At 38.2% G+C, this 26,311-nt stretch overlaps 1 protein-coding gene across 2 annotated transcripts in view; it reads left to right on the plus strand.

Moving 5' to 3' along the window:
* Window positions 1–26,311, plus strand: part of LGR5 (leucine rich repeat containing G protein-coupled receptor 5) — an 89,279-nt gene that overhangs the window by 56,833 nt on the left and 6,135 nt on the right. The window contains exons 5-16 of one of the 2 annotated variants that reach the window (XM_068999047.1): window positions 6,339–6,554; window positions 8,914–8,985; window positions 11,362–11,430; window positions 13,679–13,750; window positions 14,568–14,639; window positions 14,748–14,816; window positions 14,949–15,020; window positions 17,915–17,980; window positions 18,176–18,247; window positions 19,121–19,192; window positions 21,079–21,204; window positions 26,055–26,200. In XM_068999047.1, the coding sequence (XP_068855148.1) occupies window positions 6,339–6,554; window positions 8,914–8,985; window positions 11,362–11,430; window positions 13,679–13,750; window positions 14,568–14,639; window positions 14,748–14,816; window positions 14,949–15,020; window positions 17,915–17,980; window positions 18,176–18,247; window positions 19,121–19,192; window positions 21,079–21,204; window positions 26,055–26,200 (1,124 nt within the window). The remainder of the gene's footprint in view (window positions 1–6,338; window positions 6,555–8,913; window positions 8,986–11,361; window positions 11,431–13,678; window positions 13,751–14,567; window positions 14,640–14,747; window positions 14,817–14,948; window positions 15,021–17,914; window positions 17,981–18,175; window positions 18,248–19,120; window positions 19,193–21,078; window positions 21,205–26,054; window positions 26,201–26,311) is intronic. The other variant, XM_068999054.1, reaches the window with a different exon arrangement.

The following is a 26,311-nucleotide window of genomic DNA, read 5'->3' on the forward strand; positions in this document are numbered from 1 at the left end:
ACCCCTTATATACCAGAATTGACATATAATTTCAGTATTTTTGAAGAATCAGGGATAGGTCAAAAACTGGCAATGACATACCAATAATATTTTTAGTTTTTTCCTGAACATATTAATATATATATTATATTACTAGCCACTGAAAAGTTGCAAATCTCCATTTGCAAATATTGCTAAATAAAGGAGGAAAGGGTAATTGGCATTGCAGATGGAAAAGCAAAGCTTCTGCTATTCTTTTACTGGGACTATTGTAACACCACCCTTTGCAGTGAATAGTACAGATGAAACTTCATTCCCTGTTTATTTTCTTGTTTAGACATCATTGTTAATAAGCAGCTCTTACTGCTGCATTGTCACACACAGAAGTAGTCAGAATTAAGAACAGGTTGGATTCTTAATCTATCTCACTGCCCATGTCAAACCAGTCATGAAGGACATTTAAATGCAAGCATTATTTACTGTATCACCTGCTCTCATTCATGTGACATTTAAAGAACTTCTACTTTAATAGCGAAAGACAGGGCAGAATGCAATATAGCCCATTTTCCAAAGCACTTTAAACAGTTGACAGAGGGAAAAAATAAAACCATCTCTTCTCCCTTAACAACTTGCAAAATTTCAATCTAGTTAAGCAAATTTATTGGACTTTACAAGTAACAGCAAAGTAGTATCAATTAAATTTTTTAGAATTTTTCAACATAATTTGTAGATTTCTTAAATTTTATTTATAAGGTATTTCAGTATTTATAGACCACCTGATGGTGACACAAGGTTTTACACTAAATTTTATCTAGAATTCATCTCAGATGTCCTCAGTAGTTGCTTGGCTGGAACAGGTCAGCAAATGGATTTTTCATTGGCCCCCTACTCCCCCAAATATTTGACATTTCAAGGGAAGTTTCCATGCTTGGCCTAAAAAGGAATGGGCACATGGTTCTAAAATGCGTCCAGTTCAGGCTTGAAATTAAAAAGCCACTTTTCTTTTTCCCCCAGAAATGTTAACTTTGAACAATTATTTTCCAATTTGATGCTTCTGTTAATAATCCTGATTTTTAGTTGAAAGACCAAACAACTTTGATTAAATTACTTTCTCTCCAGAGAATTGTTTTCATGAAAAGACAGGAACCTTAGTTGTGGTTTTCCATGTCACACCCATGATAATGAAGGCTACAGAAGGTATTATCCTTCTTAAAAAAGCTGGTACCTCAGCAGGTACCCACAAACTCCCAGAGGAGGAGTTTCCCACATTTTAAATTGAGGTTGGTTGTACCCATGCAGATGTCTGTACACATACACAAAGACGTCTCAAAAGTCGCTGTTGCAGTCTCCTTGTTTTATTGCACACCTTCACCATCTGAGCTGCTACAGCCCCAGGGCACTGGGCAACAGAAGAGTGACTGAAACATGAAGCAGTAGTACAGTATCAGACCACCCCTCTCTGTCACAGATATTTTTCTGGATTGATAACCAAGGGGAGGAAGGTAGAGGTGCAAGGTTCCCTAAAATGCATTTGCTACCATTTTTTTCATGTGCCTAACTCAACCAGCCAGTTGCTCTCAAAGTGGGGTGCAAAGAGACTACTATTAGATTAGCAATTCCAGGCCACCAGGTGATGTTTTCTTTCATCCAATAGAAGGTACTAGGCATCTGACTTTTTCCTGTCTTATGAGTAACCTCAAAAGAGGAGGGATTTATCTCATCTCTAACACAGACAAATTTCTCAACCTCAGAACTGCTAGCCAGAAATCATTCTGCATGGCTGAAGCCCACCAGAGCATACAGCACATCTGGGAGGCCAAGAAGCTGCTGTTGGAGTGTTTGGCAATATTTGGCAATATTTGGCAGTGTTTTACAGCAGATTTCCAGTCAGGTCCTGGGGGCCATGCAGTGACACTCTGCGGTGATCGCACCCAGCCGAGCACAGCAGGCAGTGCTTCAGAGCACTCCCGGGCTCTGGCCATGGCCGCCCGCCCAGCTGCACTGTTGGCAGGGTCCTTGGCACACGTTTGACCCATGCCAAATTCCCCTGAACTGGGAAATGTATTCCTGGGGTTCATCTGGTAGATCACATGCCCCTGGGACTGTCTCCAGCAGGTGACACCTTTCTTGGGAGGCTAGGAGAGGTCACTCCGAGCCAGTTGGCTGAGGACCTGTGAGTGTTCCCAGACACACCAAACATGCCTGCCTAGCTGTGGGGTCATGATGTGAGTCTGCAGCCAGACTCCTGGGAGAACCCAACAACTCCTGCTAGTCCCCAGTTTTTCCCAGTTGTGGGGATTGAAAGTACCCGGTATCAGAGTCAGTCTTTGTATAAACCCAGCAGTGCTGTTGGCTTCTTGTCTGTATGTAGTGGGCTAGCATCCATCGTCTTGAATGCAGGTTTAACAAAACCCCTGAGCAGCACATCTGGATGTCAAGAGAAACACTACAGATTGAAATTCCCAGGGCTGCAGAAACCTCCTCATGTTAAACAGAGCACTGGGACAGAAACAAGTGCTCCTAAACTGTGACTTGTGATTTGTCTTTTTTGGTCTTCTTGTTGCCATACAGGATTCTTTGTATCAATACTGTAAAAGTGAGATGTGAGAACTGCTGGGCTGGTGTGTTGTAATTAAGCTTTTTACAATAGTCCTAGCGTTTTCCCCTGTGGACTGAAGGGGATATCCTGCCTAGAAGACCAGGTTTGAAAAACATGGCTTACAATAGCCAGCAATATTTTCATTACATCCACTTTTCAGAGCTAGTTTAGATGTCACTTGCCATTACTTAAATGAGACTTTAGTTAACCCTCTGTGAACAAACCTTTAAGAGGGTCTGTGTGCCCACACACTAACAAAGATGGTGGGCTGTAAGTGACCCTCTCCTGCCCTTTATGCCCTCCCCAGACAGGCCCTGTCCACAACCCCTGTCCATCAGTGCTCCATACTTCGTGGAGAAACTTGACTGAGGCTCCCTGAATGACAGAGCTGAGTCAGAAGAGGAAGGTGATAAGAGAGGGAGCAGTGCACAGCTTCTTTAATCCACCATGTCTAAAATCAGTCCTCCTGTGCTCCCACTTCTCTGCCTCCCCTACCTGTTACGTACAGTCCATTTGCCTTTGATTTTACCTGTCCTGCTTTCAACATCAGAAGAAACATTTTATCCTTGGCTTCTCTATCCATCTTTGTGGCTTCCCTCCTTTCCAGACCTTTCATATTCTGGCCCTCATCCATTCAAGATGAGGCAATCCATGTAATAACTGTTTATTTCAGAGGGAAAAACAACCTGGGAGAAATCTCCTTCCTGATCCCATATCTAGCATTTGATTTAAACCTGAATGAATGAGCAAGGCACTCCAACAAGACATTAAGGAATTTCTTGGTCTTGAGATACACCCAGGTTGTAGCTGTTTTTGAGAAGATACCAAAAGGGGGGGGAAGTACATATATATTCCCTTAGAAACCTACTACTGGCATGAAACTTAGATCCATTCATAATAAATTGATAAAAAACAATATCTTTTCATGATTTGTGCACATGGTCACAGTATTCACAGTGTGTTACAGGAAGCACTAGTGGGTTGCAGTCCACACGGCTCAAGCATTTGCTTTGAAAGGTTTAGACATTTTAAGTGAGCTCATGGTGAATTTCATAGTGGCTGCTTTATTTACATGCCGCCTATCAGAAGAGATCAAGAATTTCTGTTTCCCTAAATTAGCCCTCCCTGGAATATAATAGCAGCTTTCAAACTCACCACATGTTATCTATATATATTTTCAGTTATAAATAGGGTCATGTGTGTGAGTTAATGGGTTTAGTTCTGAAAGTGCCAAAACTTTGATCAACACATGTAAAACAATTGGCTGGAAAGGGTGATTTTGATCGGTGTTTTATACATCAGTGTGCATTACCTGCAGTATGACAGGAAATATAACCACTACTGAAACCTTTTAATATCTGCAAGAGAGAAAACGGTGCTTGGAAATTTAAAAAAGATTAGATAACAAAAGAGCACTTGAGGCAGTACTTCTTATAAGTACTTGCAGGATACGTAATCCAGTTACAGAACCTGAAGCACAAATCATTGCAGCTTTTTTGTTTCTTCCAAGCTTTATTTAAACAATAATTCAACTATCTAGAATTTCATTTACAGTACAGCAGTTCTATTTTTCTTTCTGTTCTGTGTGTTTTGTTTACATAGCCAGTGGTGGGTTTATATTTGGAAACTTCAGCTACTAAAAAAAAAATCGGTCCCTTGATTTGCTACAAAATATTGGTAAGATAAAATTCCTGGTCTCCCTGACGACAGCAGAAATATTGCCATTTCAGCCACAGGGTCACATACAAACAAGTGACTGTTGGCTTCTCCACACAGCCAGGCATCCTGTGAGTAACTCCTGTGGAGTCAGTGGGGACATCAGGGCTGCACAGGCAGGCTTCCTATGGAACAAGATGTTGACTGCAATACTGCAACACATGTAGTTTGAATAAAGCCTCCATTCTTTAATCAGTGAAACTGTCAAACTAAGGCAACTGTAACTTCTTAGTTTACATACCAGCATCACCCAGGGAAGAAATTTACTTCTGACTGAACACAAAGAAACCTCATCTACTCATTCAAATTATACCTTATTTGAAAACACAGGCATAACATGGTTGTTGCCTGGGGAAAGGGGGAGGAACAACATGAGTATTTCTAAACATTTCCAGCCTTACCCATTTGTTGACAGACCATTGAGTTATTTTGGAAGCTCTGTCTCTGCTGCCTGACATGTCAGTTATTATACTGAAAATTTAATTGTACAAGGGCTTTGACACTGAACCTTATAAATTTGTTCCAACTGACCTTGTCTCAGTTATTTGCCAGCCTGGCATGGAGCCTTAGCAGTCATTATTTGTTCTCATGCAGTAGGTAGGGCCAGCATGGAACAGGAGATAGAATGGACCTGACATTTTACATGACTGTAAATGAGGAAGCAGCTTTAAATAAAGAGATTAGTATGCCCACCACAAAGAGTATTGCATTTCTCTCAAACAGACCAAATTTAGGTTGTACAGAACTTCTTTGTACCCTGGGTGCAGCTGTTTGTTCTGTAGTGTTTTCAAACATTTATTTAAATTTATTTCTGTTTTAACATTCACTTGATTATTCCTCTCTACACATTTCATGAAAATTTTTAGAGCACAGCTTTCATGTTATGGAAAAGGTACAAGTCACTGCAACACATTAAAAAGAGAAAAAGTGTATCAGGGCCCATATCCCCAACTGGATATTTCACGAAGTTTCAGAAATCTGAAGTGCACTCTTAAATCTTTCCCTGAAAGTATCACAATGAAAAAGCAAAACACAGCAAAAGCAAAAGCCAGTGAATAAATGGCATTATATTTGAAGCACCACATCTGAAAAAGTTTCAGCAGATTTAATCCTTACTTACCCAAGTGTGAGAACAAAGCATCACCTGCAGATTCTGCAAAGGTACAGCATGCAGTTGAGCTCCCCCTGTTGGCTCTGCAGCAGCTAAAGTGCATTCAGTAACTTCTTTTTCAACACAAATACATCACATTGGCAACACTAATCTCTAACGTAAAAAACATTATGTTCCACTACTAAAAAAATGTGAACTTCAGTTCTCATTAGAATCATTAGAATAAAAAATATTTGCACTGGAACAGGCTCCCCAGTGAAGTGTTCACTGCAGCAAGCCTGACCGAGTTCAAGAAGCGTTTGGACAATGCTCTCAGGCACATGGGGTCACTCTTGGGAATGGTCCTGTGCAGGGCCAGGAGTGGGACTCAATGATCCTTGTGGGTCCCTTCCAACACAGCTTATTCTGTGATTCTGTAACTCTGTAATATTTAAGAAAAGGTAAAGCAGGAACTTCCAGAGACTCAGAAGTGAGTTCTATTTATGGGTCTTGGAATGGATGTTTAGCATATAGAAATCCAAATTATCTTGCAGCTCGTTGATTTATAGATTCTGAAAGAGAATCTCTGGATGAGTTTCTTGCACTTTTTTGTTCCATACATTCAAACAGTTGGGAAGGGAAACAAAGTCATACCCAGGGTTTAGAGGGACTGCTCAAAAATTATCAGTGTGTGCTCTCAGTGAATTGATGGCCCCAAAGGAGAGGTGTCTGTGCAGACTCAGCTGAAAAGCAGACATGTAAACATGATTCGAGACCTCAGGGGTGAGGCTGCAAGCAAGATGGAAATGTAGAATCTCCAGGAAATGAAAACTGGAAGTGGTAACCCATGTCCATCCTTTGGGGTTATGTTTATGGTGATAACTTCTGATAGCCATTGTGCAAAGCCACTGTTCTTTTCTTGAAGTCAGTTTTCTCTGTTTCTTTTTCTCCTAGACGTCTGGATGCCAACCACATCAACTATGTACCCCCCAACTGCTTCAATGGCTTGGTCTCCCTTAGACACCTGTGGCTAGACGATAATTCCTTGACAGAAATTCCCGTCCAAGCTTTTAGAAGTTTACCAGCACTTCAAGCAATGACATTGGCACTGAATAAAATTCATTACATACCAGACTATGCCTTTGGAAACCTCTCCAGTTTGGTAGTTCTGTAAGTTTTATTGATTGCTTTTTAGACACAATGTCTTTTTTCAGGGCTTGGCCTCTTGGAGAAACAGATTTTATTGCACCTTCCTACAGTTTGACTAACATTTGCTAAATGACTTGTTTTGATCTAGCTTAAAATTTTCCATCTTAATAAAAAAATATTCAAGGGAATTAAAAAATCACCTTATCTGGTCAGTAAAACAGACAGGAAGGGATGAATTGTGTGCTCTCTAAGATTGAATGAGGGAAGATTAGAAACAGGAAATGAACGGAAATCTTTCTGGGGGACGTGGAAAGAATGCCATCCAGTAGAAAAAATATGCATTTCCCTTCATAGAAAGTATATGTAGTTTTGTATTTGGTTATGTTTGCATACCAGTTCAACTAACTGAAACATGCACAGCTGGCACCAAAATCTGGAAGGTATACTATGAAGCACATGGTTTCAGCTTTTTATCTTCTGGGAATGTACCAAGTGGAAAAAATCTAGACTGGCTGGAGAAGTAACTTCAGGATGCTTTGGAAAATGTTAGCATTATTAAGGAGAGAATTATATATTTGAGGTTTACTGGCTGTCAGAAACCATAGTCTTATGTAAGACACTTAACATGTTTTAGCATACTCTAGCCCCATGTAAGCACTGAACCAGGCACACATCAGGGTTCTTTATTGACAGTTACAGTCACTGTCTCTGCTTACACGGAGCCCCAAAAATGGGGGTTAACAGCTGACTTGTGCTGCAAAACCTTTGCCTTCTCTTTACATTAAGTATCAACCCATTCAAGTTAAAGAATGGATGGACTTGTCATTTGATTGACCTTCTAGGCTTATGTCAACAATGGAAAAGACAAAGGCTGTCTTGAACATTGTTCTCTAGATCCCTACCAGAAATGTAGTGGTAAGAGGACAGTGAAGAAATGCAGGAGAAAATAATTTTCTTTCATGCCATGCTTGCTTCTGCTCAGTTAGGTTTCTTTATTTGAGGTCTGCCTTGCTTATTTCTAATCTTCTGGGCTTTATAATGATTAATAATTGAATCATTCCTCATGACCTGCAACATCTGATCTTTTTGGCTCATCAAAATCTTTGTGTGTGGTTCCACTTTCATTGGGTTGCTGCTCTATACAGTCTGGCAAATTTTCAACACAGTGCAAAAGTGCATGGTCAGTTGGAGCAGGTTAAAATCTTCATAATTAAAGATCCAAATGTAATTGGAATTTGAAGATGCACTCTTCATGCTAACTAAAGCATTAAAGGTCAGAGTAATCATTAAAAATAGAGTTGATTAGGTTTCTTCCTAGGGAAGGAAAACCCCACAGAACATTTTTATTTTGCTGTCAGAATCCCTGCCTTTGCTGGACAGGTAGACTTGATTTCTGTAGGTTCTGCAGAGCAGTCAGAGAGCCTCTGATCTTTAACAATATTTTCAGAGTAGAATGAAATATTGAAGGGGCCTGGCAGCCACTCATTCACAGCCTTTCTTTTCTCTTAAAGCTACTCCCTTGGTTTCCCTCCACTATAGGTGTAGGATTTTGAGGACAAAATAAAAGGAAAAAATCTGAGAACAAGGCATTCTTTTTAAATTAAATGACCTAAAGTGGCTACAAGTTGAATCTACTCACATTAATGAGCTTTACTCAGAGTGTTTTTTCCATGTCAGTCTAAAAGACAAAAATGGGCAGAACTCAGAGTCATGGGGAGTAAGGGGGCAGAATTGGTTAAAATATACAAAATTACTTTCAATTGCTAAATATTTTAGGAAGTCATTACTAACTTTTATAATTTCAAAGAAAGGCAAGTTACAGTGCTTCTAAGATTACTTAGTTTACTCGTCATGGGGAAGCTACAACTTTTTGTGTTATGGCTTCTTGTCTTTTTGCATTCTGCTGCATTCTGCACACCTAATGCTCCTTTACCTGTCTGCTGTGTGATCCACCTCCTCAATGGCTGCTCTTTTGGGCCATACCCTTAACACCCCCTAAATATACATCTTCCAAATATATACCTCACACCCCACATGCGGTTTTTAAGACATGTTAATTAACTAATTAGCTATCATTGAATATGTCTACTCATTATGCAAACCCCAGCCTGGAACTCCAGGGTATAACACTTTTGAACTATCTAGGTGGTTTTAAAACAGATCCCCTCTGTGAAACCAAACCGAAGGGTGGAGAGGTATTGGGAGAAAGGGTGGAGGGTGGTAGAGGTGCCTTCTATACATGCTCTTGCAAAAGCATGATTGCATATAATCGATGCATGCCTGAAAATAAGTTTCTTTTGATTTAACCATCAAAATGTTTTGCTTTAGTCCACTTTGTGCAGTGTGCTTTCCTGACTGCGTACTTAATGTTCCCCTGCAGACATCTCCATAACAATAGAATCTATTCCCTGGGAAAGAAATGCTTTGATGGGCTCCACAGCCTAGAGACATTGTGAGTTGACCTCTTATTTGTTTCTTCTTTTTTAGAGTGTTTTCATTAATATTCTGAAAGAATAAAAATAGCCCAAAAGCCAAATGCAGGGTTTGGCTTGCCTAATCGCTACAGGATCTAAGTGATAGTTCACAATGACTCTATGTAGTAAATCCTATTTTTGACTATAAAATTAGTTTGCCTTTTTAATAAGCATTGTCAATTGATAAATTGTTTGAAAGACAGTTTTCAACTGTGTTGAGCATTGAAAAAGAAGTGACTATTCATGAACTTACGATTGCCTAGTTTAGTACTATTTGTCTTGTTCAATCAATAAAGCTAATAGCGAGATTGGGAAATTGTCACAGTGAAAAGCTTTAACATTAAGAAACTCTCTTATCATAGAGGAGAGTTAGAAAATTAGATGGGTTTATTTTTTTATACCTGGAAAAAGCAAAAGTTCTAGGTAGTCAAATTATGCATGTGCTTTACAAGTGAGAGAAGAGAAATGTTTCAGTTGTATACAAGTTTTTGTCTTTAGAGAGCTCTGATAAAGAATAGTGCTGGTAAAGACTGAAACTTCCTCAAGTTTTTGCTGTAATTCTTTTTATACCAATTCAGAATTTCTTGAGTTTTCTAGCAAAAAATATTCTCCATAAAATGCCGAACAGGAACGCAGTGTTGATGGTTAGCAGAAAGTATTTTGCTACAGTTAGTCAAATACAGATGTTGTCTGCTAGAGTCACCCACAGACCCCAGAAATGCTACAGGGACAGTAAAACTTTGTGTGTGCTTCCCCCAGCACCTGCTGCAGTCAGCTGCATCATTTCTAGAGATTTTGGATGTTTTACCCAACCAGGACAGAGGTTAAAAACTCTAACGCAGTTAGGAGAAAAAAATAGTTTCAGACATGGATATTGCTAGTCTAAAGGTGACTATTTGCTTTCTCATCCACAAACCTGTGTACTGCCCACTTTCATCTTTTATTAAGATCAGGAAGCAAGAAGGTTTGGGCTTCTTGGTTTTTTTTATCACCACTTTTGATTGCATTGATCCCTTGCCACTGAATTGCAATTTTACAATTTGGACTTTTAGCGGTCTGTGAGTTGAGAGGAAGTCCCTTAGTGTAGCACCGGCAAGGGGGACAGGAAAGGAAGAAGGAAAATTTAATGGTTTGGTTTGTTTATTTAAGTGATATTCACATGGCACTTGGTCACAAATGGAGAAAAACAGAACAATGGAATAAATAATTGCAAGCCCAGCCTCAGCCACCTGGCATGAGCAAGATGAAAATACAGAGGACAGTCACAAACCTGGGAATGAATGTAGGTGCAGCCACTTCCCTGCAACAGGACAGTGTAGCACTTGCCTCAAGCACAGTAATTGCATAATGTATAGACCAGTTCCCAGATAGTCTCAAGATAATCTGAAGAGATCTTGGTGTAAATGACGGACGCCAGCTTTAAGATCATTTGTTTGCATTGAGGCGTAGGTCTGGAAATCACATATCACTGGAGGGCAAAACCAAACTGTACATGCCTGTAATCTCTTTTTGTCAATAAGCAGGAGAGATTTACAAGCAGGAAGGAAAGCCTTGTTGAGTTCAGACAGCAGTTTCCTGCCTGCATTACTTCAGCCTGATACTATTTCAATTTCAATCTATTGTAAACTGTGGCTTGGGTTTTGCCTGTTTAAAAAGACTTTTGCACCAGTTTTTCAGACTGTTTTCCTCACAAAGCATTGCCAGAGAGCACCACAGTAAACTGGCACCTCAGTTTTAGTTTCAGCCATCTCCTAAATGCTAAAGGATACACATGTCATGCTGAGGGCAGAAGCAGGATTATAATCCATTCAGCCTACCAGAATAAAATCTAATTTCTGCCGCAGGATGAGCACTTGTTAAAGCAGAGGTCACTACCTTTTTACAATTCGTGTGGTTAGAAGTATTCTCTTGACTACTGACAAGTCTTAAAATTAACAATTCAGTTAGAAATCTTTATAGAGAGATGTATTAGGCATGCAAAGCACAGCTCACCAAAGTACTTGAATATTCTTTTGAAAGACTTTTTCCCTGTTAATACTTTAATGTAATGAAAAGTTTGGGTGATTTATAAAACAGAAAATCCCTTAGTAGTACTTGAATTCACATACATTGTCTTTATTACAGAATAGCTAAAATGGGACTAAAAATAGAACGCTGATAAAAAATAGGAATGATAATGTGCTCTAAAATAGAGGTTTTTGTAAAATATCCATACGCTTTTGAGGATTTCCTGTCTTTTTGCTGTATGTATTTACTCAATGCATAGAAGATGGTAGTTCATTACAAATGCCAACAATGCTATGTTATCTGTTATGCAGTGCATAACCGAAATAATAAAATTTATTTTCACACAGAGATTTAAATTACAACGGTCTGGACGAGTTCCCCACTGCTATCAGGACACTAACAAACCTAAAAGAACTGTAAGTACAGAGCTCATATTAGGAAGAAGGATGTTTTGTCTAGTATGTGATTTTTTTTTTTAATGCTGGTGATTTTATCAGCAATCCTTAAAAACTGATACCCTAGGAAAAACTAATAAACATGCCAACATACATAAAAAATAATTTTCCATGTTCAACTTAGACCATTCAAGTTCTGACAACTTTTATTTTTATACTGCCTTGTACAGCAGGTTTTTTCCAGGAACTTCCTCTTTGGAATTCAATAAATAATAAACACAATTAATTCACTTTTAGTGCCAAACACAACAGTTAGATTTTGCAAACAAACCAATAGTCTTCTAGCTAAGAAGGCATGGCATCCTTATTAAACCAGTCCATCAGGTTTAATTAAATTTTACTAACTTCCCTCCCTCATCTCCATTAAATTAAAGCAATTTCTTTTCAATATGTATAGTCACTTCTTTGTAATGTTGTGAATAAAACACTTTTGTATGCGCAGGTATAGTGTGCATTAAGAAAATCAACAATTAAATGAAATTAATCAAATTTATTTTGAAAAACAGTTGAATTATTAAAAATTAAAAGTAATTAAATTATATTTATACATCATACACATAATGTATACATCAATGCATGTGTTCAGAATTCTTTCCATTTGACTTATTTACCAAGTTGGTGGTACTATCAGCGTAGATTTTTGACAAAAATAAATAATCACATTCTACTTGGACACGGTTGTACTCCTGCTACATCACAAACTGATGTAAAAACCAATTTTAAGTAGCTACCTGAGATTTTTTCCAGAGCAGGGACCCCTGGCCACTGTGGACTCCTGCTCAGCGCCTCCAGTGTTGCCAGAATGCAGCTCTGGAAGTGGCAGCGGGACTGTGAGTCTCTCAGCCCAAACGTTCTCAACTGCTGTTTATGCCATAAAGTAATTGATGTGAAATGCAGTGACCTCAAGGGATTGCCTTTTTGATGACCTCTGGAGTCAGTAGCCACAAATGGATAACTCAGTTTGCAGCAAATACACTTGGTCCAGCAAAGTGCCTGATGTGCCTGAGGTTACATGTTGGCCCCCACAGGATTTCACCTCCAAGGATCAAACTGTTCCACCCAAGCTCTTATGTGCAAGAAACATTTGGGGGCTGAAATTGCAACCTGACATCCCAAATCCAGCACAGATCATGAGACCATGTGGTTCTGTGCTTTGTGTGGGCCCTGGGAGCTGATCTTGTAAGGATGGGATGTCTTCCACAGATCCACGTGGGAGCCCAGCCCCATAGAGGCTCAGCTCATTGCAGGGTCACCTTAGTAAGGGTGTTTCTGCATGGGACCTCATGTCTCTCTCAGAGTTTCTGCCTGGGCTGAAAACACAAACTGTGACCTTTTTGTCCACAGATAGTAGCAGATAGTGCTCTCTGAGCTAGTCATGGCATTTCCTTGTTTTTCTGCCTTGCAAGGAATCCCACTCAAAACCAGTCAGTTTGCTGGTTCTACATGAGATGCTGTTACTGCTTAGAGTCTGCATCTGCATCTTGTTACTGCATGCAGAGCAAGTAGGGATGTAAAGCCTTGCTCTGTAGCTCAATGCCTAAACAAGTAAAACCAATAGTGTGGGACCTGTTCAAGTAATGGCCAAGCGTGCTTGCATCAGTGAACAATTGGAGGCTTAGCAATGCATAAATTTAAGCTGGGAAGCATTTTTCATACCCGACTGAACTAATGGGAGTTTCCCACACAAATCATCATTGTTCTTTTGAAATCTTAGTTGTTCCTTTTGTTTTTCACAGTGGAGAACTACTCATATGAATGAAATCCAGTAATTAATGATGAGACAAAGATTTGGCTTCCTATGCAGCAGGCACAACTACATTTTGTTTGTGTCCGCATTTAAAATATCTCAACAAGAAGGTGGTTGTGCAGGGATCAACATTACAATATGGTGTATAAATAATTTACTTGATAAACTTGGGCCATCCAGCAAAAGAAGTAGTTGCAGTTTAACAAGCACAGGGGGAAATATATTGTTAGCTACTTAATTATTAATATCTAACTATTAATATTGTTAGTTTATATACATGTGTATATTTACATTATATCTATATACATACATGCATATACTCTGAATTTTAAAATGCCATTTTGAAGTTTGCTTCATCTGAATGGTTTTGTTCATTTAGAAAAGTGCAGAATTTCAGCAATTTTGCTGCTTTTCTTCTTCTTTTTTTTTTCCTTACCATATGAACGATTTTTTCTTTTTTAGGGGATTTCATAGCAATAACATCAAGTCAATACCTGAGCGTGCATTTGTGGGTAATCCATCACTTATTACAATGTAAGTGATAAGAATCTTTTCAATGACTCTTTGTATTAGAGAACATGGAACTAAGTATCATATTTGCAGCTAATTGTCAAATAGCTTCTCTTGTGAGTACACTTTGTAGCACCATACAAGCATACAAGCTCGTACCTTTCCAGCTTCATGGAAAGAATGGCAGTTTGCGTGCCCTGTTTAAGGGAAACAAGTAGTGGTCTCTGGCCTTTGACCTTTTATTCAAATGGTTTCTTCTAAATCTCTTAGCATTACTGGCCACGTAAAAGCTGGCAAAAATTGTTCTTGGTGGACTCCGGTCTGAATTCCAATCATCTTACATGAAAATGCACTTAATGGACAACTTCAAATTAAGAAATTGCAAAGTAAGTGTGAGAAAAATAATGACTCATCTCGAGTAATATTCTATGAGCAAAAGCAGCATGACTTCAAAAGGGCAAAGGAACCTCTTCCTAATAGGGGAAGTACTGACTTCTTCATGTGCTATCCTTAAATTTGTCTCAGATCATAGGAAAATTCTGCATATGTGAATTTCTATCTTTGCAAACCTGTGAGGAAGAGGGAATATTTTGTTGACTAGCTTCTGGCTTTAAAACAGGAAGACAGTGACTACTTGAATGTTCAAAATGTGAAATGTAGCTGGTGAATATAGATTAGAGGATGAGAAAAGCCCAGAAGTTCACCTCTGCTACAACCAGAGGGGCAGAGTCTGTGATTCATCACAGAGAGTTTACTCATTTGTTTATAGTATAACAATATAATATATTTAGAATCTTTTAAAATATTTTTCATTAAATGTTTTTTTATCCTCTTTTTTCAGACATTTTTATGATAACCCCATCCAGCTCGTTGGAAAATCTGCTTTTCAACACTTACCAGAACTAAGAACTCTGTATGTGTTTACTTTTTTATTTTAGTTGTCTTTTTATATTGCAATACTAGAGTTGTCCCACACATCCATCACCATAATTTTATTGAAATTATTTGTTTTTAATTCTAGGACCTTAAATGGTGCTTCACAGTTAACAGAGTTTCCTGATCTGACAGGGACTACAAGTCTGGAGAGTTTGTAAGTGCTAGAGATGTATTTTTGATTTGTTTTATTTCCTTCTATGCTGACTTATTGTAAAAAAAGTCCTAACAATTTTTTTTGTTTTTCAATCTTTATAAAGTTCTTTTTTTTCATAAATTCTTTCAACAGGACACTCACAGGAGCACAGATCACCTCTCTCCCCAAATCGGCTTGTGACCAGTTGCCTAATCTCCAAGTGCTGTAAGTTTCAGTAAGATTATTAACATGACATTAATGCAATAGATTAAAAGACAAATGAAACTATTGTGATTTCAAAATTACCTGATTACTGCTATTTCTGTGTATCACATTACTTCCTAGGAATTCACCTCAGGGAGCCGGCCACTGCATTATTTAAAAACTTTACAACCCACTTAGCAATCAGGATTTCCCATACATTGTTGAGAAAGATGATTACTTAGCATATTTTTAGGAAAGGATAAAAAGGTTCTTGATTTTGTTTGAAAAAACACAGAACTACCTTATTTTCATGCATTCTGTCTCTCATACAGTACTTTGGGAATTTTTTTCTCACTAAGGCAAATAATTCATTGAAGTGAATAGAAAATATAACTAAGGACTGCAGTTATGAGTTACGCTCCTCTTTTAGTTTCTTTCCCAACCAGACATAAGTAGCTGACTGAAATTTTAATAAACTATTCCTTGACATAGTTGGGCATATTCAATATGCTAAATATTCAATATTATTTTAACTTGGAAATTTCCTTGGAGTTTGCTTAATCACTAAGGAAAGTAATCATTGTGTCCACTTCTTTGAGAATGAGCCAAGAGCACTTTCCTCTATGTATTACATCACTAGGAATGTATTTGGTATTAATTCTCTGGCCAACATTGAAATAGCACTAATTATAATGCATTATTTGAATACCAGAGTGAATGTCAAGAACATTTCCAGAAAAAATTAAGTTTTAGTTAATGGACTCAATATAATCATTTCCAGAATGATAAAACACAGAGTCTGCTGCCAGAAGTCTACACACAGAATTAAGTTTAAGTATGTCCTGTATCATTCAAAAACAATAAATAACCTCAAAACAGAGGACAAACAAATAATATAGCAATTAATAACTTACAGAGTTCATAGTAGAGTAGGACTGTGCAATGGAAATTCACATTTTTTATTTTTGAGTATTACCCTATATTATTACAGCTGATTCTTAAAAGAGCAGGGAACTGATTTATCAGTTTCAAGTACTCAGGAGCTGCTCTTTCCCCATTGCTGCCAGATTGGAACAAGCTTGCCAAGTCCCATTTCGGTTTGCACATCAGTTTTGGCTGTGCCATGGAGGATAATGGTGCACTGAACCCACGAGTTACTTGGAGACCAGGACCTTGCAGGGGCTCCCTGGCTCAGATACACTCTCAAACACAAGTGCAAACACTGCTTTGAAAGGCAATGTGTGCATCCTACCCAGCCACCAGCACTTCCAAGTGTGGATTAATGTACACAGAGGCTTCCTGGATGTGAGCACACCTGCAGTAAAGGTGTGTGTGAGAACACTGTCCCAGCAGTCCTCCAAAGGCTGCCCTCAGCACATCTGGGAATGCACCTCAACACAGGAAACAAAAGCACTTGCCCTCTGCTGCTGCCAGGAGCCTCATGTATTAAGAAAGTGGGAAAAAAAGACCTTAAAAATAAACAAGTAAAATATTTCCTGGCACTCTGACAGAAACTGAGGGGAGATTGCTCTCAAGTTCAGGGTTTTTTTTCAGTGTGTGAGGAGGGAGTGTCAGTATGTACAACATTCAAGCTGGTTAACATATTTTTAAGAAGAAATAAGTGATAAACCTGTGGATGACAGAATAGCCACTGTCTGCCAGACATACAAAACATCCTTTACCTTGGCCTGAAAGCCTCTACCTCACTTGAATCCTCATCTGTAATGTCTGATTTGGACCACAGTGCTCCTTTTTTTGTACACAAAAAACCTCCCAAAACACAACCATGTTAATGTTTGCCTTTGTACAGAGTAAAATCAGAGTAGAATACCTTAAAGGCACACACAGTCAGTACTTGCACTCCTTCCACAAATCAAATATAAAATAGTCCAAATGCCCCTGTTGGAACAATAACAGTGAAAATGCAGTTTTACCAAGGATTTAAATAGGTGGTGATGAACCAGTTTTAGAGAATTGGAGAAGTGAGAAGAATTTCAGAAGTGAAAAGTGATTACTCTTTCATGTGATAGTACTGGATAACTGTGAAAAAGGACATTTTTTTCTAATTCTAGGCATAAGCTTTTTTTCTCTATTCTTTTCACAAGCAAATTTCCCATTTAGGTTTCCCTGAGCAACACACACACACATATATATTGGATGAGACTCTTGGGTGGTGGGGGCTGGTGTTTGGTTCCTTTTTTTTTTTTTCCCTTCAGTTTCTGCAAATTGCCTGAAGTTGGTTTTGATTAGTTATATTATACTATAAATCAGTCCAGATGTTTCAGTTATTCTGTAATTTGTTGTGTTTTGGCTCAAGTCTTTTTAAGGTTTTTTTTGCCCCCATGTAGTGATTGATTTCAAAGTTAGTTCCAATATTTTTTTGACCATTTCCCTCAGTTCTAAGATGTAGCAGTCTAAGGATCAGAGGCAATACTGCTTAATTAAAAGTGTAGAGTGCGAAGCTGATTGTGATTCTTACCAGAAAAATACAGGATCTTCTCTGAAAAAATATGAGTATATATGCTTAGTAGATTATTTTAAATGGTTTAAATATTTATCAGAATGTAAACATTATAAATATGAAGTCTGTGATATAAATCCAGGTGGCCAATATCATTACTGTAAAACACTCAGCAGAACTCTACAATTCAGGCAGGAAATCTTCAGACAATGCAAGGAATTATTGCAAATGTGGATATGGAGTTAATGTATCTTGCCTTTTCACCTCCTCTCTCCTCTTCAGTTAGAAATCAAAATGTGACAGATGAGAAATAAGTGAGTTTGTACACTTCTATTCTTCTGTGACTGTGGATAAAAACAAATTATTTTTAATTGACCATGAAAGTACACAATGAAAGCTATTTCTCTTTTAACATGCCTTTGATGTTAATCTGTTTGTTTCTCATATAATTCAGGGATCTGTCTTATAACCTGCTGGAAGATTTACCCTGTTTTACTGCATGTAAAAAACTCCAGAAAATGTAAGTGTCAAATCACCCTAAGAAGCTTAAAAAGAAGCATCTATGTGTGTTTGAGTATAATTAACTTGGTTATTGCTGGCTGATTTGACATACCCCAGATACACTTTACTGAAGTGGATCATGAACACAATCTAAAACACCTCAAAGTGCCTCCAAGTATCTTTGAAACTGAGGAGTTTCTTATTGCTGTTTCAGTGACTTGCATCACAATGAAATCGCTGAAATTAAAGCAGACACGTTTCGGCAGCTGGCTGCTCTTCGGTCTCTGTGAGTACCCCCTAGCAGACATTCACACAGGTTCTCAAAAATATGGGGTATACAATGTCTGCTCATGATGTACCCCAAAAGATCCTTATTTCAGTTTTTCCTTGCTATGGTCTTTTGCCCTGAGTTCTTAACTGTGAAAGGAGAGCAAACATTGTGAAGTTTAGCATCTGCAGCAACAAATTAAAATATTTAAGCTTACAGCCATAAAAACTGTTATTTCTAAATGTTTCTAATGGAGGTGGAGAAAGTTACTGAGCCAGAGCTGGTATCTGTTGGCAGGTTCACGTTATAATCAGCTCTAGAGAGTGGGAAATCTTTATACAGAGAACATCATCTTAAGACATAGAGTCCAGTCACGTGCAGGTTTCCAGTTTTCACACAGACACGTGCTAGAGGAGTAATTTTGTCAAGAAATTACTCATGGTTGTAACTTTTTGCAGAATTGAACCCATACATTTTTTTAAGAGTTGCTCTCAGTCTTTTTGACTTTTCAGGGGCGGTGAAAATTGAGATTAGGAAGTTAAGCCTATTGACCATGGGTTTGCTGTTCTTAGTCACATGAGAATATTTTAGAAGACTTAGTCCATATAACCCACCCTTCTTTCTGCTGTCTTAAGAGGCAGTAAAGGAGATTGAAAAGCCTTGGGCTGTGGTGAGCATTAAGACATTTTAAATTGTCAGTTTAATAGCACCACAGCTGACTAACAATTAAAAAATGAAAAAAATACTTTGCACTGTGAGGTATGCAGGAGCTTATTGAAAATATTGGCATGTAATTAATACCTTTTTTATATTTAGGCCTCCTAATCAAGTGTTTGAAAACTTCCATATTCACTCAGTGGGTATGTAATTTTCTACTCACTTTTCTTGTAGGGATTTAGCTTGGAACAAAATTAAAATTATTCACCCCAATGCCTTCTCCTCTTTACCATCTCTGATCAAACTGTAAGTATTTGTATATCTTATACATTCAAATTTACCATTTTTCTTGCAAGAGTATACAAAAATCTAGTAACTTGGGTGCCCCAGCAGAAATGAAGGGTTTCTCTGTTCTAATCATCTGGTCTGTTGAATCCATATCTAAATGTCTGCTTTCTTGTACTTCCCCAATTCATGTAGGTATAACAGCAAAGCTGCATCCAACACTGTGTGATTTGGGGTCCATGAAGATTATCAGTGCATCTGCCTCTTTTCATTCAATTTGTTAGCAGTTTAGTCTGTTTTAGCAGTGGGAAATATTTCCTGTTAGTTGTGTTTCAGGCCTCAGGAATTGAATTAAAAATTAAATAACTTTTTCCAGAATGTGTCTTTATTTCATTGTTCCTCATCTGATGAAATAGTTTTCCTTCTTTAGTTAGTGCAGCCAGAGCAGTTAGTGGTCAAAACATCAGCAGCCATTTTTGCAGGCTTTGTTCACAAGCACTTCTCAGTGCTTATTAATTTTTTTCATTCTTCCAACTGTCACTGTAATGCTTTTTTAATATGAATCCCTGAGGCTTTGGCTGTATGGGGAAGATGTGAAAAGAAATTCCCCTGGAGTCATTGTGCTGTATGGTTGTCACAAAGATATGATGCTGGGCATTTGCTCTCAGATAATTTGGTAGCTGCTAAAAAGCCTAAATTCGGAGAAGTATTCATTTCTGTTGATGTGCAAAGCTCTCTGAATGGTGCACTGACAAATGTCCACACAGACAATTTTGTCTATAATATCCCTTTTGGGGCCCTCCTGAGAGCTTACCTACCTTGTGAGGTGAGCAGTAAATTGTAGCTTTGGACAATAACATATGACAGTCAGAGGGGGTTAAAGAAAAAAGCCCTCAAACACACAGACAGTAACACAGTGTACCAGTGTTTCCTGAAATGCTGGTCTCTAACCTTGGTCCGACTCAATCATTTTTACCATTGCAGCAGGACCTGAATTTCACCTTTGGTGTTTAATGGTGCTATGTGCAAGACACACACTAAATCAGATAGGTAGAAGCCCAGTCCATCAACATACCTTATTTACCTTATTTTATGCCTAGGCCTTAGATTTCAGTGTATAGTCCAGACTTTGCTGTTCAGCCTTGGACATAAAAGCATTTCAACTGCATCAGATTCCACTTCTTTCTCCTTGACTGTTGACCATCTAGAATATTGCAGAGTAGATAATTCTGAGGAGGACTGAAAAGACTCATTGAATAAATGGGGGAGAGAGAGCGCAAAGTAGAAAACAGTACCTCTGGACTCCCCTTCTTTCACAGCTTTGCAATATCTCCTTGATCACTTACCACTTTTTCATTCACCTGTTTTACTTTTCCCAAGTTATGTATCTGTGTTCATCTGCTCTGTCTTCCCTCAGCCAGTCAGACAAACCTCAGCTTGGAAATGTCATCTCCCTCTCCTCCAGCCCAAACCTGTCCTTTCCTGAAATGCACATCTTCCCCATACACCTGACCTGCTCTTTGGGGAGCTTTCAGGGCAGCCATGCCCTGTAGCATCCCACTAAACCTTTTAAATTGTGGGAAGCTGTTCTGGCTCCTTTGAATTCAGTCAAGTGAGAAGATTTTAAATTCACTTGCTGGTCTCAAAACTGGCAGTATGAATGTTTGGAGTCAAAATCTGGGAACAGAGTCCCAACCAACTGCTAGATGTTACTGTTAGCTTTCTGCTAGACATAAAGGTGAGTACTCCTGAGCAGTGCTGCAGCTTTGCTGCGTTCACTGGACCTCTGTTTAATACAGGCATTTTTTATTGAGTTAGAAAACTTTAACCTGTTTTTCCAATGTGACACTTCTAGTGCTAAAAAAAAAATGAAAACCATAAGCTGATTTTTATTTGCTGTTACGCAGGGATGTGTCATCCAACCTTTTGTCATCTTTTCCTGTGACTGGGCTACATGGTTTAACTCATTTAAAATTAACAGGAAATCATGCCCTACAAAGTTTGATAACATCTGAAAATTTTCCAGAACTCAAGTGAGTATATCATTAAAACTAATAAGCCACATTTGTGTTCATGTGCAATGGAAGGTGTGTCAGTGTGTAACGCATGTTACTTCGTACTGTCAGTCTTTGATCTGTGCCATTAAAAGTAAAGCAAATATGATAAAAATGATAGACTTATTTTATTATGCTCACTTTCAACTGAAGAAACTGTGAAGGTTTTGAAATATTAACCCCAGTACTTGCTTAGTACGAGCCACATCTGCTTCCTGGTGATATGTTTCAAAAGCTGTTAAAACAATATCACTGGCAGCTTAGTGATATGTCCTTCTTCTACTGGACTGTGCTTACAGAACTCCCATTATATGTAATGAGAACACAGCAAATACAAGGGAAGAATATACACCTGAAAGACCAAAAGATTTGACCTCTTTTGTTTGAACATGATTTTTCTGTAATCTTTTGATTAAAATTCAGATAATACTTTGCCAGTATTACTAACACACTTTGATACTAATAATTTCTGCGGGTCCTCTGCAATACGGGAAGGAAGCGTCCTCTAAAGATCATTTGCAGCTCTGCCAGTCACTGGGTGACCATGGCCCATGTGGGGATTGAACCCAAGACCTTGGCATTGTTAGCACCATGCTATAACCAACTGAACTAACTTCAGGGTCACAGCAAAGAGGATTTTGTCTCTAACTTCAGGGTATTTGGGAGTGTCCCCTAACTCGCCTTTCATTTTTATATTTTAATTAGAAGATGCTAAGTGCAACATATATTTTATTACATTTTACTGTAAAAAGTTTGGTATCAGAAAATATGAAACAACTAAACAGTGTGCACATAGTTACAAAATCACAGAGTGGTTGAGGTTGCAAGGGACCTTTGAGGCTGTCTTGTCCAACCACCTGCTCAGGCAGGGGCACCTGGAGCCCGTTGGTCAGGACCACATCCAGACAGCTTTTGAGTATCTCCAAAGATAGAGAGTCCATCCTTATGTTTTCACTGGATTTTCCTTTTGCTCTGGAAAAGGCCCAAGAGTCTTAGCAGGCAGACAGTTCAATATGTGACCAGTAATGACAAGGACTGAAGTGTTTGGAGTTATCAATAAGGGAATGATGAATAGAAGTGTGGAGCTGATTAAAGCTCTGTGTACAGCACTGGAGGGATCCACCCTAGAACAATTCTGTGATGGCTCTTTAATACAAACTGAGATAAGAGCTGCAAAAAATGGTACCAAGGTTAGGAAACAATGCCTTAAAAGTCTTAATAAACCCAAAATTGATAGTTTGTCTCAGAGGAGATTAGGCAATGACTTCATCAAGTGCAAGAAAATGTTGCACGTTATGTTAACTATAACGTTAACATTCAAAGTACTAGTGGTCTCTTTTACATTGGAGATCTTGAGATAGGTCTCAGAGGCCAAGGAACAAGTACCATAAAAATCATGATTGGTTGAGACTGGGCTTATATCATACTTTTTCTTCTCTCACTGGCTTTGCCCAAATGCAGGTGACAATTCTAAAATAATTGAAGTTTCTTTAAAAGAATGTACACACAAGAAAATGGATTACTTCCAACCTGGCAAGTATGTAATGATGTATATACCATGACCTAGAGGCATAAGAGGTGCTGCAGTAATCCTAGAAAAATCCATTATTCAACTGAATTATGTATAACTAAGATTTTTTAAATTCTTTTCTCCAAATTATACTTTATATGAATTTCCCATCAGCAAAATGGTGTACATTGCTCAAATGAAAGTACAGTGTATTTCGGTGTAACAATTGTTAACAAGGATGTGTCAAACTAAATTCTTTTAAAAAATGTATTCAAAGTATGATTAATATATCTAGAGTCAATTACATCTGTAAGAACAAATTATATCCAGTCAGCAGAGAATAGGGTAAAATCCTGACCTACAGTCTGTGTGACTTTTACCATAAATCAAAATGAGGTTGGGATTTCACACAGGATCACTGCACAGATAATGCACAAAGCCCCAAACTTGAACAGAGATCTAAAACAAAATGAAATTTCACCTTTTGCAATTGTTGTAACTAGCCAATGGTTACAACATTAAAGACAAATTCCTGTATAAAAACTTCCTACTCATCTAAATTCATCAATACAGACACATCAAAGAGCTGAGCATCCCTTTCCCCATCATCAGCAATAGCACTAGGACACTCTACAAAGCTGAGCCCAGCCTGTTACAGCAAGCCTTGAGGAAGCAAAGTCAGGCTGCCAGCCACTCCTTCCTTCTTTATCTGATGCTTTGATTCAGCGCTGAAAAGAACTCAGTGCTTGGCTCCATTCATCATAACTGTGCCTTCCTGTTCACCATTAACTCCACACCTTTGTGAGGGAAAACACGACCTTGTGTTCTCTGCTGCTTAATCTAAAAACAGAAAAAAGAGGCATTCCTTGATAGAGGAAAAAAACTATCAAGGATACAGATATCATTAGTAAGATAAGGAGTATATAAAAATAAAGTTAGCCAGTATTTCTAAGAGTTTAATTTGACAAAGTCCAAATCTAATCACCCACATCAAATAAGCACCAGCCATAAAAAGGACTGCCTCCAGCACTGTACGCCTGAGAGCTCCTTCTTTTTTTCTTTTTTTTTTGTGTTCAATGTAGCTTTTGCGACAAAAAGCTCCTCTGTCACCAAGAAGATCTGATACTTATTAGCCACTTCACAAAGTATGGTTTGTCCTCTGTGTTCTGGGTTGCAGCCATTGTGTGCAGTTGGGCTTTGCACACAGATTAAGCAATTTGCTAATTTAAGGATTATGTGTATATCCTAATAACACAGGCTAGGGGGAAAAACAAACAAAAACTGTTCAGATTTAAGAATGGATGCTAGAAATACCTACAGAAAGGATAAGGAATTGGAGTCTTGCTCTTTAAAGATCATTTAAAAGCCATGAATGTTTTTTGCTACATCATCAAAGTAGTGGACCAGTACAATGTGGGACATCCACATTTCCAGTGTATGACGGACCAGCAGGTTGGTAGAAGCACAAGAGCATCTGGAAATCTGTCATTATTAAGTACATAGAGCTGTTTGAATAACCAGAGAATAGAATATATTTCTGTTAGTCTCTTGTGCCTAAAATATCCATTAACTGTTCATTCCCCCAGCTATATCAATGTCCTTCCAAAGGTCTGAAGCCACAAGTTGCAGGGATCACCTCACAGAACTGTCAGTGTTACTTTTGATAATTTTTTTCCATAAAAAGGAAATTTCTATTTGGGGATTGGGATTGGGTTTATCCCAGATGATTAGCTATGGGTTAGTCTAGTAATCGGTGGGTTTAATAGTAGTTTATTTAAGAAGGGCTTCTGGGAAATGCGTTCAAAAATGTTTAATCAAGATAATCTCATGTTAAAAGATGGCATGCAGATGAATGAGTTAGAAATTAAATACTTAAATCTGCTGGCCTGAGGTTGCTTGACAGCTAGATCTTGGTTCTCTTGAACTGTTATTGAACACCATAAAAATTTTGTATTGGGTACAAGGGTACAGATTATTGTGGCTGATTTCCAACAGAAGTGTAAGGGCATGGAATCTAAATGCCCCCAAATGCACTAATTTAAACATCACTTTAGAACTTAACATTCCATTTGTTTCCTTTTGTACCAAGCTTTTGGCTAGTGCACAAGTTTAAGTCTTGTTGGCACTGGGCCTGATTCAGCTTGGTTTCTCTGATTTCCTGGGGGTTAGAGGTTGCTTATTACACTCATTATGTTAATTTACATCATTAACCTGTTGAAAGTAATCTGATAGGAGGATCTAGTTCTACTTTATTCCTTTTAAGTTAACTCAGAATAACTTCTAATCACTTCTTTATCTTTGAACTTTTTGGTTTATTGGGCTTTCAGAATTAAGGTGAGTAGTTAGGTTTTACTGTGTGCTATTGGTGAACTGTGCAAATTAAATCTCTCTGCTTCCGAAGCATAAAATATATCTATGGAATAGAAGTAGTCTGTAGAACTCAGATAGTAGCTCTTCTATGCTCCCCCAGAACTTGCACATTCCCAAAGGAATTAAATTCACAGCATACCAGAAATATGCAATTTTTTGACAACAGAAGCCTTCATAATGATTGGAACTGACTGACATATATTGTTATGTCAATGTTATGTTAGGAATAACCATGATCTAAAAAGAATTAAGAATTAGTATCCTGTGTCCTGCAATGACTGTTCTCATTTTTAAGACAATTAATAAAGTAAAACCTTTCTCTCAGTGACATCCATTTTCACATACAGTGCCTGATTCACTCACCTTTTGGTTTAGAACACTGCTGTCTTGATCTTCTGCAAAGAAACAATCTCCTTTTTGCCATCTTACTGTGAAAAGATTTGAATGTGGAAAGAGGTGAATAAAGCTTGACTTCCAAAAGATCTCATTCTCCCTAAAGTGGAGAAATTCAATTTGGGAAGTGTTTTGGTTTTGCCCGGTAGACAGGTTGTTATCTTTGGATGTGTTTTTTTTTTTTTTTTTTAAACAAACCATTATGAAAGTAGAAAGTAACTGTTGGAGAAACTGTTGATTTACACAGTAAAGTCATTGATAATCATAAAAATAGAAATACAACTCTGAGTAACATTCACTCAACAGCAAGACACAGATCTCCCACTTTCATGTCTCCTATGAAAACACGTAAGAAAACTTCATTGTGTCTTTCCTAAAAACCATCGGCATTTCTGATGAGGAATTTTTATTTGTGAATCCTCATTTTGTATTATCATGATGGATTTTTACCCGGAGATAGTTTTACTTTCCTTTGTGCTAACTGTAGAGGAGCGGTACAATCCAGTAACTCTGGTGCTTAACCAGTATCATGGCATGCTTCCTTATTCTTCTGCAGGGTTATGGAAATGCCTTATGCTTATCAGTGCTGTGCCTTTGGAGCTTGTGAGAACCACTACAGAATCTCCAGCCAGTGGAGCAAAGATGAGAATAGCAGCATTGATGACTTTCATAGAAAGGATGCTGGACTGTTACAAATTCAAGGTAACCATCATCTTAGGCTTTTAGGTCTGCCTGAAGGCTGGGAGCAACCTGTGATGTTAAATAAATCCAATACTCTTTACAGTCACAGAGGTGGCCTCTCCCTCCCTCTTG

This window comes from Aphelocoma coerulescens, chromosome 1A (genome assembly GCF_041296385.1).
Source record: "Aphelocoma coerulescens isolate FSJ_1873_10779 chromosome 1A, UR_Acoe_1.0, whole genome shotgun sequence".
NCBI classification, from domain to species: domain Eukaryota; kingdom Metazoa; phylum Chordata; class Aves; order Passeriformes; family Corvidae; genus Aphelocoma; species Aphelocoma coerulescens.